The sequence below is a fragment of the Neoarius graeffei genome, chromosome 3, assembly GCF_027579695.1.
Source record: "Neoarius graeffei isolate fNeoGra1 chromosome 3, fNeoGra1.pri, whole genome shotgun sequence".
In the NCBI taxonomy this organism is placed as follows: Eukaryota; Metazoa; Chordata; class Actinopteri; order Siluriformes; family Ariidae; genus Neoarius; species Neoarius graeffei.
Window position 1 is genome coordinate 10370153 of NC_083571.1, and position 13939 is coordinate 10384091.

The following is a 13939-nucleotide window of genomic DNA, read 5'->3' on the forward strand; positions in this document are numbered from 1 at the left end:
TGAGTGGTGCGACGATAACCACCTCATTCTGAATGTGAATAAGACAGAAGAAATGGTGTTCGACCCTCGAGGACTGGGTGACCACAGGCCCGTGGTCATCCACAATCAAGTCATTGCCCAGGTGCAGTCATACAAATATCTGGGTGTCTTTATTGACAACGCACTCATCTGGAGCACACACGTCGACAGCCTTTGTTGCAGACTACAGCAACGGTTGCATTTTCTTCGTCGTCTGAGAATTCATGGTGTTGATCAAAGATTTATGTTGATTTTTTATAAGGCAGTCTTGGGAAGTCTGACCAGGTATAGTATCACAGCTTGGTTTGGTAACCTTTCTGTGCAGCTAAAGAACAAACTGCTTCAGCTAATTCATGCTGCTGGAAAAATTATTGGTGTTAAAGAGCACTTCTCCATTCAGAGTATTTATGAACAGGCCACTCTGCAACAAGCAAATAAGATTATCTGCGATCCATCACACATCATGCATGAGCTGCTACCATCTGGTAGAAGGTTTAGAGTTCCTCATTGCAGACTGAACAGATTTAAAAACCCATTTGTTCCTGTGTCAATTAAGCTGGTAAACAAGGTCAGATAAGACCAGAGCACAGATGACTTGTGGTGGTTTGTTTTGCACAGGTTAGTATTTTTACTTATTAGAATTTTAGCATTTTATTACACCTATTAGGTGTTATTTATTCACTCTTATTTTTTGTATTTTTATTATTATTATTTTTTTAATTTTTATTTTATTTTATTTTTAATTCACAATGTTTCTTGCACTTTTAGGCACCTTTGTATGTCTTTGTATGTGTATTGTATGTTCTGTGTTGTGGCTGCAGCATGGGTGAATGGCCCAGAACAAATTTCTCACTTTGTGAGACAATAAAGTTAATCTTGAATCTTTAATCTTGAATTTTCAAAATGACAAAAAAGGAAAAAGGCCCGAAGCAAACGTTTGGGCACCCTGCATGGTTAGTACCTAGTAACACCCCCTTTGGCAAGTATCACAGCTTGTAAACACTTTTTGTAGCCAGCTAATAATCTTTCAGTTCTTACCTGGGGGATTTTCACACATTCGTATTTGCAAAAGGCTTCCAGTTCTACAAGTTTCTTGGGCTGTCTTGCATGCACTGCTCTTTTGAGATCTATCCACAGATTTTCAATGATGTTTAGGTCAGGGGACTGTGAGGGCCAGGGCAAAACCTTCAGCTTGTGCCTCTTGAGGGATTCCATTGTAGATTTTGAGGTGTGTTTTGGATCATCGTCTTATTGTAGGACCCGTCCTCTTTTTAACTTCAACTTTTTTACAGATGGTGTGATGTTTGCTTCCAGAGTTTGCTGGTATTTATTCGAATCCATACTTCCCTCGACCAATGAAATGTGCCCTGTGCCACTGGCTGCAACACAACCCCAAAGCATGATCGATCCACACCCATGCTTCAGAGTTGGAGAGGTGTTCTTTTCCTGGAATTTGGCACCCTTTTTTCTCCAAACATACCTTTGCACACTGTGGCCAAAAAGTTCTATTTTGATTTCATCAGTCCACAGGACTTATTTCCAAAACGCATCAGGCTTATTTAGATGTTCATTTGCAAACTTCAGACGCTGAATTTTGTGGCTAGGATGCAGGAACGGTTTTCTTCTGATGACTCTTCCATGAAGGTCATATTTGTTCAGGTGTTGCTGCATAGTAGAACAGTGCACCACCACTCCAGGGTCTGCTAAATCTTTCTGAAGGTCTTTTGCAGTCAAACATGGGTTTTTATTTGCCTTTCTAGCAATCCAACAAGCAGTTCTTTCAGAAAGTTTTCTTCATCTTCCAGACCTCACCTTGATCTCCACTGTTTCTGTTAACTGCCATTTCTTGATAACATTACAATCTGAGCTACCTGAAAACACTTTGCTACGTTCTTGTAGCCTTCTCCTGCTTTGTGAGCATCAATTATTTTATTATTCAGAATGCGAGGGAGTTGCTTAGAGGAGCCCATGGCTGTTGATTTTAGGGACAAGTTTGAGGAGTCAGAGAATTTATACAGCTTTGAAATCTGCATCATCTGACCTTTCCTAACGAAGAATTTGAACAAACCACAGCTCAATAAGCTAATTAAGGTCTGGAACCTTGGTAAAAGTTACCTGAGAACTCAAATGTATTGGGGTGCCCAAACTTTCACATGGTGTTCCTTTCCTTTTTTCACTCTCCAATTGTACAAAACAAAAATAATACACAAATCTTGCAGAAAATGCTGAAAAGAAATGTGTCATCTTTACCTTTATGCCTTTTGGTGATCAGTTCATCTTCTACTCACTTAACTATTCACAGTAACAGACATTTTCAGTTAGGGTGCTCAAACTTTTGCATGCCACTGTGTGTATATATAAGTTTTTAAACCACAGATTAGTAACAGTTACCACAGAGTAATCTGTATTCATAAACAGTAAAATTCAAACTCTGTTTGCTGAAAGATTTGTGTTTCATTAAGGACAGGAATGCAGCTGGGAACTTCATGCCAGCTCTGGACCAGAAGCAGGACTATAAAGTCCTCTCTTTGACCGAGGCTAATGGACAAACTGTGATGAAGTTCCAGCGATCCATCAAGTCCTGTGATGAAAACGATTTTCCCATCACTGTGAGTAAATGACAGGAAATTCAGCTCATATATTCCACATCACCTTTCTATCACTTTCACATTCATGGCTGAGTTTTTGTTGGAATAATGGACACATAATATCTTGCAGGTTTCATCTTTCTCATGATTTATATGTTTCCAGGGGTCTAGAGTTGCTGAATATGTCTCTGTACTATCATACTTCAGGTTTCTTTCAACTCCCTGTATGCTATGAGCCTTTTTCATTTCTTTTCAGATAAATATTCTGTATTTAGTCTATGTTTATGTTCTTCGGTACTCAGAAGCCATCTTGTTTGCAAGGTTTAGTCAGTGATTTTTTTGGAAAACATCTAAAGCTAATCCTACTTGCATAATTGGGAAAAAAACTAGCACAAAAGGAACTGTTTTAAGGGTTCAAAATATTACAATATGGTTTTCTGTAGCCGTGAAAAAGAAAAATAACTAGACTCTCTTTTATTTTCTTGTCAGGAAATCCCAGTGAAGCTGATCTACGCCTATGGTAAAACTGATGACATCGGCTATCACAACACCCTGAGAGGAACAAAGGAGGTGAACCTTCTGAACTACATGCCCCGAACCAGCATCCCTGACAGCAAATACTTTGACCTGACCATGACCAATGTACGGCTGAGTTATCCTTATGCCTCATTGTTCTTATTGTAGATGGATAAGTTATGAGAAGAATGTTGTGAAAATAATCCACTATGACAATAGTTCTTAGACATCAATTCATTTTTCAAATTTATTTGTATAATGCTTTTAAAATAGTCACAAAGAAGCATTACAAAATTCCAGCCTTGAGAAAATGCTGTGATACCCTCTAGGTTGCCCCTAAGGTAGATCAAATGTGATAACTTTCCCTCTAGGGTGTTCTTACAATGGAGATCATGTGAAGTACCCTCAATGTGCCTGTAGTGTAGATACGATGTGATAACATGCCCTGTAGGGTATTCTTACAGTGGTGAAAATGTTATGAAGTGCCCTTTAGGGTTCCCCTAAGGTAGATAAAATGTGATAAGATGCCCGCTATGGTATTCTTAAGCTGGATAAAATGTGAGAAAGTGCCCTCAAGGGTATTCTTAAACTGGATAAAATGTGAGAAAGTGCCCTCTAGGCTGTCCTAAGGTAGCTAAAATGTGACAAGATGCCCCCTAGTGTATTCTTACAGTGGTGGAAATGTAATGATGTGCCCTCTCGGGTGATCCTAAGGTAGATAAAATGTGATAAAATGCCCAGTAAGGTCCCTTCTGGTGGAGAAAACAAGATGAACTGCCCTTTAGGCTTCCCTATATGTTAGAAAATGACATGAAGTGCCCTCTATTGGTGCTGCTATTGTAGAAAAAAAATGACTAAATGTCCTCCAGATACACCTGTCCCCCCCATATCTATTAAGATATTTCTTAATGGCCTAAAATTTTAAAACTACAGTGTAATACATTTATCTAAGTACCCTTCACTGCAGAACCAAAGGTCAAGCTCAACACAGAGTCAAACCAAAAGTTCAGGAGGTTGAGTCGGACCTTACACAGCTCAACACAGAGTCAAACTTAAAGTCCAGGGGGTTGAGTCAGACCTGATCCAGCTCAATGCAGAGTCAAACCTAAAGTTCCGGGAGTTGAATCAGACCTGATCCAGCTCAATGCAGAGTCAAAACAAAAATACAGGGGGTGGAGTCAGACCTCATACAGCTCAACGCAGAGTCAAATCTAAAGTCCAGGGGGTGGAGTTGAACTTCATACATCTCAATGCAGAGTCAAACCTAAAGTCCAGGGGGTTGAGTCAGACCTGATCCAGCTAAATGCATGGTCAAACCAAAAGTCCAGGGGTTTGAGTCAGATCTGATCCAGCTCAACCGAGAGTCAAACCTAAAGTCCAGGGGGTTGAGTCAGATCTGATCCAGCTCAATGCAGAGTCAAACCAAAAGTTCCAGGGGGTAGATTCAGATCTGATCCAGCTCAATATCAAAACCAAATATTCAGGGGGTAGAGTTGGTTCTGATCCAGCTCAACACAGAGTCAAATCTAAAGTCCTGGGGGTGGAGTCAGACATGATACAGGTCAATGCAGAGTCAAAACAAAAGTCCAGGGGGTGGAGTCGGACCTGATACAGCTCAATGCAGTGTCAAACCAAAGATCCAGGGGGTAGAGTTGGATCTGATCCAGCTCAATGCAGAGTCAAACCTCAAGTCCTGGGGGTGGTGTCAGACCTGATACATGTCATTACAGAGTCAAAACAAAAGTCCAGGGGGTGGAGTTGGACCTGATATAGCTCAACACAGAGTCAAACCCTGAGCACTGCTTTTCTGGTTATTGGTTGAACAATAGGCAAAACAATGAAATGATGGTCTTGCTTTTTCACTGAGGTACATTCTCTTCACAGTAAGTGTAACTGATATGCATTAAACTAAAATAAATGAAATAATCTAGGTTTTAGTTCATTTTTGTTTATTTAATTTATTATTAAATATGTTCTGGTGAAATCTGCTTATTAAAGAGATTCTTTTTAAAATTTCCTTGCAGTTTACGATACCTCCTGTAATCACTTATTACCAATGCAAGGTTATGAGACTTCCAGCCTTTGACAAGACTTACCATGTCTACCGTGTAAGTAGCAATGTTTATTCTTATGCCATAGCTTTATGTTAATTAGACTGAGCTTGCAGGTCTGACTTATTAAATAAGTAGTGCTGATGGAGTTTTGTATTCCATAAAGATAAAGGTATCTCAGAGATTTTCACCATGTTGTTGCCTCTAGATAGAACCAGTGATCCAGAACCAGGACCTCGTGCATCACTTGTTGCTGTACCGCTGTCCACCAACAGTGACCGAGCCCTATGAGACTCCATGTTACACCAGAGAGAAGGGAACAGAGTGCCACCAGGCCGTCGTTGTTTGGGGAGTTGGAGGAGGAGTAAGTGATGCCTATCTTTTAGGGTCTGGATACTGTTTCATAGGTCATTCAAGTGATTCCATGACTGAGGTGTTATTTGTGTCCTACTGGTATTACATGGGGCGGCATGGTGGTGTAGTGGTTAGCACTGTTGCCTCACAGCAAGAAGGTTCAGGGTTCGAGCCAAGTGGCGTTTGCATGTTCTCCCCGTGTCTGCGTGGGTTTCCTCCAGGTGCTCCAGTTTCCCCCACAATCCAAAGACATGCAGGACAGACTAATTGGTGGCTCTAAATTGATCATAGGTGTGAATGTGAGTGTGAATGGTTGCTTGTCTCTATGTGTCAGCCCTGTGATGACCTGGTGACTTGTCCAGGGTGTACCCCACCTCTTGCCCATAGTCAGCTGGGATAGGCTCCAGTTTGCCTGCGACCCTGCACAGGATAAGCAGCTACAGATAATGGATGGATGGTATTACATGTACAAACGTATGTAAAATAAAGGTAAAAAGACTTTAAAGTGCATATCACGGGTAAATTCAGGAGCAAGATCAATGTAATTCTCCTATTTTATATTAAACTTTGGTCAAATATCTGTCACATTTTGCATTTTGTGCAATTTTTTTTACCTTGCACAATACCAGAAAAATTTAGTTGAAATCGAGCCATTTGAGCCGAATTCGTCCGTCTCTGAAAAAACTTGGCATTTGGATTTCCCGGCAAACACTGATTTTCATGACATCACGTGCGGGACGCCTCCCTCTGAATCCTACGTCAGCGCTGGTTTGTTTATGAGAAAACGACCGTATTATTTACATCCCTGGTGTTGTCTCAGTCATCTTCACTACTTGAATCATCATCAAATCCAAACAGATGAAGCCCCAACTCTGACATCTCATTATATTCTTCATCCAAAAGTGAAGTAACATTGCGCTCAGGTGACAATTCCATATTTCAATGCAAAATCGCTAGCTGCTAAACTTGGTCTACACAGGCTGTGCACTGAAACCGTGCAAAGCTCGCGCAGCCTGCTGGCGCTTCCGCAGGTGACGTCATGAATCTGGCTCCAGACTCCCTTGGGATTTTTCCAGACGCGTTTTGTTATTTTATTTTTTTCTGCTGTAGACAGACAGCCTTGTGCAAAATTACCCTTCTGGATGAGTGTGTAAAGGGACAGACTTTCATATAAAAAAAAAAACGAAATTGGTCCAGGATATGCACTTTAAACACAACAAAAAGAGTCCTTCACATTAGCCTACCTGCATGTTTCAGATAAATAACTTGAATAAAATGTAATGATCTCTGGGCTCATTTGGTTTTCCTGTGTTGTGTTGGCTCTTCCCACCTGGTTCAGCCTCTATATACAGTGGTGCTTGAAAGTTTGTGAACCCTTTAGAATTTTCTATATTTCTGCATAAATATGACCGAAAACATCATCACATTTTCACACAAGTCCTAAAAGTAAATAAAGAGAACCCAGTTAAACAAATGAGACAAAAATATTATACTTGGTTATTGATTTATTGAGGAAAATGATCCAATATTACATATCCATGAGTGGCAAAAGTATGTGAACCTCTAGGATTAGCAGTTAATTTGAAGGTGAAATTAGAGTCAGGTGTTTTCAATCAATGGGTTGACAATCAGGTGTGAGTGGGCACCCTGTTTTATTTAAAGAACAGGGATCTATCAAAGTCTGATCTTCACAACACATGTTTGTGGAAGTGTATCATGACACGAACAAAGGAGATTTCTGAGGACCTCAGAAAAAGCGTTGTTGATGCTCATCAGGCTGGAAAAGGTTACAAAACCATCTCTAAAGAGTTTGGACTCCACCAATCCACAGTCAGACAGATTGTGTACAAATGGAGGAAATTCAAGATCATTGTGACCCTCCCTAGGAGTGGTTGACCAAAAAGATCACTCCAAGAGCAAGGCGTGTAATAGTTGGCGAGGTCACAAAGGACCCCAGGGTAACTTCTAAGCCAGCGTTTCTCAACCTTTTTTCAGTCAAGGCACCCTGCATAAATATACAAATTCTCAAGGCACCCCCATATAAAATATACGCAGTCATGCTGACCATACGCTGACCCCAGCAGTGACGTTATGACATGGGAAAGGGGGCCGTGAGACAAATTTTGATGATGCATGAGGTGGCGATGATCTGCATTAATGTAACTATCGTTTTTTGGAATTTTAATTCATTTTATTTATTTCAATGTTAGAATAAATCATTTTTTGATGGCACCCCGGTTGAGAAAGGCTGTTCTAAGCAACTGAAATCCTCTCTCACATTGGTTAATATTAATGTTCATGAGTCCACCATCAGGAGAACACTGAACAACAATGTTGTTCATGGCAGGGTTGCAAGGAGAAAACCACCACTCTCCAAAAAGAACATTGCTGCTCATCTGCAGTTTGCTAAAGATCATGTGGACAAGTCAGAATCAAATCAAGTTTCAAATCAAGTTTATTTGTACAGCGCTTTTAACAATAAACATTGTCGCAAAGCAGCTTTACAGAATTTGAATGACTTAAAACATGAGCTAATTTTATCCCTAATCTATCCCCAATGAGCAAGCCTGTGGCGACGGTGGCAAGGAAAAACTCCCTCAGACGACATGAGGAAGAAACCTCGAGAGGAACCAGACTCAAAAGGGAACCCATCCTCATTTGGGCAACAACAGACAGCCTGACTATAATATTAACAGTTTTAACAGGTATAACCCTCAACTGTCCTCATGGGGCCGTCCTTCACAGGAGTGGGGCGATAAAACTCCGACCAGACACAGGGCACCAGGATGGATCAAGCAGGTCCGAGGGGCAGAAGAGGCCAGCATCTCAATCCCAGGATCAACATGTAACTCAGAGGGACAGATGGGGCGGGGGAAGAGAGAGAGAGAAAGAAAACACGTTGTTAGGTATGCCCTAAAAATGACAAGTATTAAATCTGTGTGGTAGGCTCACAGAGACGAGAGTCTTTACATCAGGCATAACACACAATGTCATGTTAATATGGTAAAAAATATATCATGACCTGCTCTGGCTGGATGCTTGATTGGGTGATGGGAGCACACTCCTCAGCAATGATGAGATGCAGATGGGACCCTTAGGCCTGGCCAAGACAATTCAGTTACATTTCACCAGGTCTGGGACATGCGACAGAATGTCTGACGGCCGATTCCCTGCAGGCTACGATAGCCAGTCGAGGTCCCCACCGTCTCCACCAAAAGATTTCCTGTTGACTCCATGTAACTCAGAGGGACAGATTTGGGGTGGGGGGAGAGAAAGAAAACACAGGTGGTTAGGTATGCCCAATGTCACCTGAATAAGTAGGAACAGTATACATATTGCACCGAGTACAAGCAGGGACTCCGGCAACTAACTATGACAGCATAACTGAAAGGAGAGAGCCAGAAGGTAACACAGGCATGAGGGAGCCCCGGGACATAAAGCAGCCAGCCACTACACCGTCAACAAACTCGAGTGAGCAAGCGAGTGGGGACTGACAGCATCCATACATCCCAGTTTACCAAAACACTCTATGTCTGAGGACCCTCCAGATCTACTCCTTTACCTCATAAACACCATTAACAAAAGGCTTGACTAAACAGATATGTTTTCAGCCTAGACTTAAATGCTGAGACTGTGTCTGATTCCCGAACATTACTTGGAAGGCTGTTCCATAACAGTGGGGCTTTGTAAGAAAAGGCTCTGCCCCCTGATGTAGCCTTCACTATACGAGGTACCAGCAGATAGCCTGCACCTTTTGATCTAAGTAGGCGTGGCGGGTCATAGAGGAGCAGAAGTTCACTCAGGTACTGTGGTGCGAGACCATTTAGTGCTTTAAAGGTCAATAGTAGTATTTTATAATCAATACGAAATTTGATTGGGAGCCAATGCAGTGTGGATAAGACAGGCGTGATGTGGTCATATTTTCTAGTTCTAGTAAGGACTCTTGCTGCGGCATTTTGAACTAACTGGAGCTTGTTTATGCACTTATTGGAACATCCAGACAGTAAGGCATTACAATAATCCAACCTGGAGGTAACGAAAGCATGGACTAGTTTTTCTGCATCATGCAATGACATTAAATTTCTTATCTTTGCAATATTTCTGAGATGAAAGCGTTAGAAGGCTATTGGAAAAATATTTTGTGGACAGAGTAGATCAAAATAGAACTTTTTTGGTTTAAATGAGAAGCGTTATGTTTGGAGAAAGGAAAACACTGCATTCCAGCATAAGAACCTTATCCCATCTGTGAAACATGGTGGTGGTAGTATCATGGTTTGAGCCTGTTTTGCTGCATCTGGGCCAGGACGGCTTGCCATCATTGATGGAACAATGAATTCTGAATTATATCAGTGAATTCTAAAGGAAAATGTCAGGACATCTGTCCATGAACTGAATCTCAAGAGAAGGTGGGTCATGCAGCAAGACAACGACCCTAAGTACACAAGTTGTTCTACCAAAGAATGGTTAAAGAAGAGTAAAGTTAATGTTTAGGAATGGCCAAGTCAAAGTCCTGACCTTAATCTCATCGAAATGTTGTGGAAGGACCTGAAGCGAGCAGTTCATGTGAAGAAACCCACCAACATCCCAGAGTTGAAGCTGTTCTGTACAGAGGAATGGGCTAAAATTCCTCCAAGCCGGTGTGCAGGACTGATCAACAGTTACCGCAAACGTTTAGTTGCAGTTATTGCTGCACAAGGGGGTCACACCAGATACTGAAAGCAAAGGTTCACATACTTTTGCCACTCACAGATATGTAATATTGGATCATTTTCCTCAATAAATAAATGACCAAGTATAATATTTTTGTCTTTGCTTGAATGTATTTGTTTAACTGGGTTCTCTTTATCTACTTTTAGGACTTGTGTGAAAATCTGATGATGTTTTAGGTCATATTCATGCAGAAATATAGAAAATTCTAAAGGGTTCACAAACTTTCAAGCACCACTGTAAGATCAGTTTGGCAGATACCAGACAGACAGGCCTCAGGTGAGAGTTTTGTGTTGGCTCCTCCCACCTGCTCACCTGGGGCGAGCCAGCCAGGAGGAGTCAATATAAAACAGGAAAACCAAATGAGCCCAGAGATTGTTACAAAAAAAGTTAATAAAAATGAATGTCCCATTACCTGATCCATAATCAGTCACTGATTATGAAATGTAAGATTTAAACACTTCAAACAGGGTTACTGTAGAGTTTTTTTTAAATCAAATTTAATGAGATGAGAAATTTAATACTTTTTAAGATGTGACCAAACCTGGCAGTCTGCAAAAACCCTTCACATGGTCAACTTTCTGAGATTTTCTATGAGAAATAGTTCCCTTATTGTGAAATATATTACTCTTCTACACATACTACTAGTATGTCAACAAGAAGTACATTAAAGTCCACCAAAGCTAAAGAGAGATAAAATTTCATTTAAAGATATTCTGATTTCACTGAAAGATGCCCCACCTACTTCTGGAAAAACAATATGACTGACAAAGTCTAAATGATCCTAATTTTACAATAGGATATGCTGATCATCACTTTGATTATCAGTATCATCCACCTCAGTCCAGGGGCGCAGATACGTTTTTTGAACTGGGGGGGACAAAGCTGCCAGCAAACCAACCCCAACCCCAACATGTGTTGTGCGAGGAATATACTCTGATGCCCTTAAAACTGCCTTCTGAGCACTGTATCTACAGGCTACCACCGAAAGAAGGAGGCTACCAGAAAGGCATCTCTACTCCGTACGATTTTACTTTCACTACGACATTATTTTGAACAGACTATCAAAAAATTGCAAGGTGATATGATAAAGTAAGGCACAGTTTACTTACAGTCGTTGTTTTTTGAAAAAAATGATGCAATCGTTTTCTGCCTTTTCGGTTTGGCACCCTTCATCATGCCGTGTTGGGGTTCTGAACTAGGAGCTGTCCCCGATATGCCTGTCAAACTTGTTGTGGGTAACCATAGCAACCAAGCTCGAGCTCGCAACCTGTGCAGTCTGCGCAGCTCAACCAACCGAATATCAGTCTTTGTTTTGTTTTATGTGAGTTGTTGCAACTATGTATGTACTGCTGTGCACCTCAATAAACCGAACGGTAATTAGTAGGGCTGCACGATTATGGAAAAAATGATAATCACAATTATCTTGATCAAAATTGTAATCACGATTATTCTTGATGTTAGGGAAATCACTTACATTTTATTTCACTATATTCAAACAAACAATATGAACAGCTTTCAGTGCAGAATGAAATTTAAAAGAGAAATTCTGATTTCCAAATGACAAATAAATGAAATTTATCCAAGAAATTACCAAAGGATGAAGGAACTGAAAACTCAATTGCAACAATTACATAGCATTATACTGAGGCCTACAAGTTTTTAGCTAGAAAGACCAGCCTATCAACATGCTCTGGCTTTAAACATGAGTGAAGGCAGGTCACAGCATTGCCTCCAGTGCTAAATAGTCTGTTGTTCCGACATAGTTAGCTTTTCTCTCTCACCTCAATCTGTTACCTACTCTCACCCTATCACCCCTTGAAGATACCGCTGCACTGAAGCTCTGCGCACTTGGCTTGCTTGCTTATTTAGGCGGAATAATGAAACCTTACATGTGTTGGTTCGCCCCCTAATGGTTTGGCGGAGTACTGGTCAAAGTGCTTGACCAGATATGCAGCAGAGCTCGCATTTTAAATGGAAATAAATCGCGATTTTCATTTAATTTAATCGTGGCAGCCAAAATCGCGATTTTCAATTAAATTCGATTAATTGTGCAGCCCTAGTACTTAGTCTTTTGATTTTTCCGTGAGGTTTGCCTTATGCAAAGAAAGACAGCATAGACGTTTTTTCCTCCCTATAAGTGGGGGGGACCGAACAAGGTGAATTTAAATCTGGGTGGGACGAATCCCCCCCGTCCCCCCCTCTATCTGCGCCCGTGCCTCAGTCTCTGTCTCATGGACATTTTGACAGCCAGAATCTGGTCTCATCTCATTATCTGTAGCCGCTTTATCCTGTTCTACAGGGTCGCAGGCAAGCTGGAGCCTATCCCAGCTGACTACGGGTGAAAGGCAGGGTACACCCTGGACAAGTCGCCAGGTCATCACAGGGCTGACACATAGACACAGACAACCATTCACACTCACATTCACACCTACGGTCAATTTAGAGTCACCAGTTAACCTAACCTGCATGTCTTTGGACTGTGGGGGAAACCGGAGCACCCAGAGGAAACCCACGCGGACACGGGGAGAACATGCAAACTCCGCACAGAAAGGCCCTCGCCGGCCCCGGGGCTCGAACCCAGGACCTTCTTGCTGTGAGGCAACAGCGCTAACCACTACACCACCGTGCCGCCCCAGAATCTGGTTCAAAATTAAATTGATTCTGTTTCTCTACTCTTCAATTCTCCAAAACTGGATCATATCATGAGTAAATCACACTTACTGAGGTCTTAGACATCTTTAGACAAGCTGACTGCATTTACACTTACCGGCAACTTTATAAGGAACACTCACACACCTGCTGTTTTATGCAGTTCTCTAATCAGCCAATCCCTTGACAGCAGCACGATGCATAAAATCATGCAGATACAAATCAAGCACTTCAGTTAATGTTCACTTCAAACATCAGAATGGGAAAAACTGTGATCTCAAAGTGTGACTTTCTTTCACTGTGGCATGGGTGTTGGTTTGAGCCAGATGGACTGGTTTGAGTATTTCAGAAACTGCTGATCTCCTGGGGTTTTCTCTCTCACACACACACCAGTCTCTAGAGTTTACACAGACAGAATGGTGCGAAAGACAAAAAACAGTGAGTGAGTGAGCGACAGTTCTGTGGGTGGAAACAAACGCCTCGTTGATAAGAGAGGTCAGAGGAAAATGGCCAGATTACATAGTTCAAGCTGCCAGGAAGGATATAGTAACTCATATAATCACTCTTTACAACCGTGGTGAGCAGAAAAGCATCTCAGCATGCAACAGCAGAACACCACATTGGGTTCCACTCCTGCAGCCAAGAATAGGGATCTTAGAATCAAAAACAAGTTCCTTTTAAAGTGGCCAGTGAGTGTATACTGCATTTGTTAAAATGGATCTTTTACCCAATGTGATGCAGAAGGTTAGAAAATAAAGTTAAAAAAGGACAACTTTTTTTTTGCTGTTTTCCAGAATTAAGCTCTAGAGTCTTTCCAGACTGCCTTGTGCATTTCTTTTATTCAAAATGTGCATGAAAATCATGACAAATATCTTTAATACATAGGACACTGCTTAACATCTCCTGAAGTTTATCTAGCTTGACTACAGAAGCACAAACAAGCACAAAAACAAAAATGATTGATGAATAATTGATTATTATTGACATCCTTGCCATCGATCCTTAAAGTCGTAGACATTTTAAAATAGAAATTTATGATAAAATATTTAAATA

General features: G+C 41.2%; 1 protein-coding gene across 1 annotated transcript in view; it reads left to right on the forward strand.

Annotated features, from left to right (window-relative positions):
* moxd1l (monooxygenase, DBH-like 1, like) overlaps nucleotides 1-13939 on the forward strand; it is a 52341-nt gene that overhangs the window by 7011 nt on the left and 31391 nt on the right. Inside the window, exons 2-5 of the mRNA XM_060915609.1 lie at nucleotides 2481-2627; nucleotides 3096-3248; nucleotides 5147-5230; nucleotides 5382-5537. Of these exons, the coding sequence (XP_060771592.1) occupies nucleotides 2481-2627; nucleotides 3096-3248; nucleotides 5147-5230; nucleotides 5382-5537 (540 nt within the window). The remainder of the gene's footprint in view (nucleotides 1-2480; nucleotides 2628-3095; nucleotides 3249-5146; nucleotides 5231-5381; nucleotides 5538-13939) is intronic.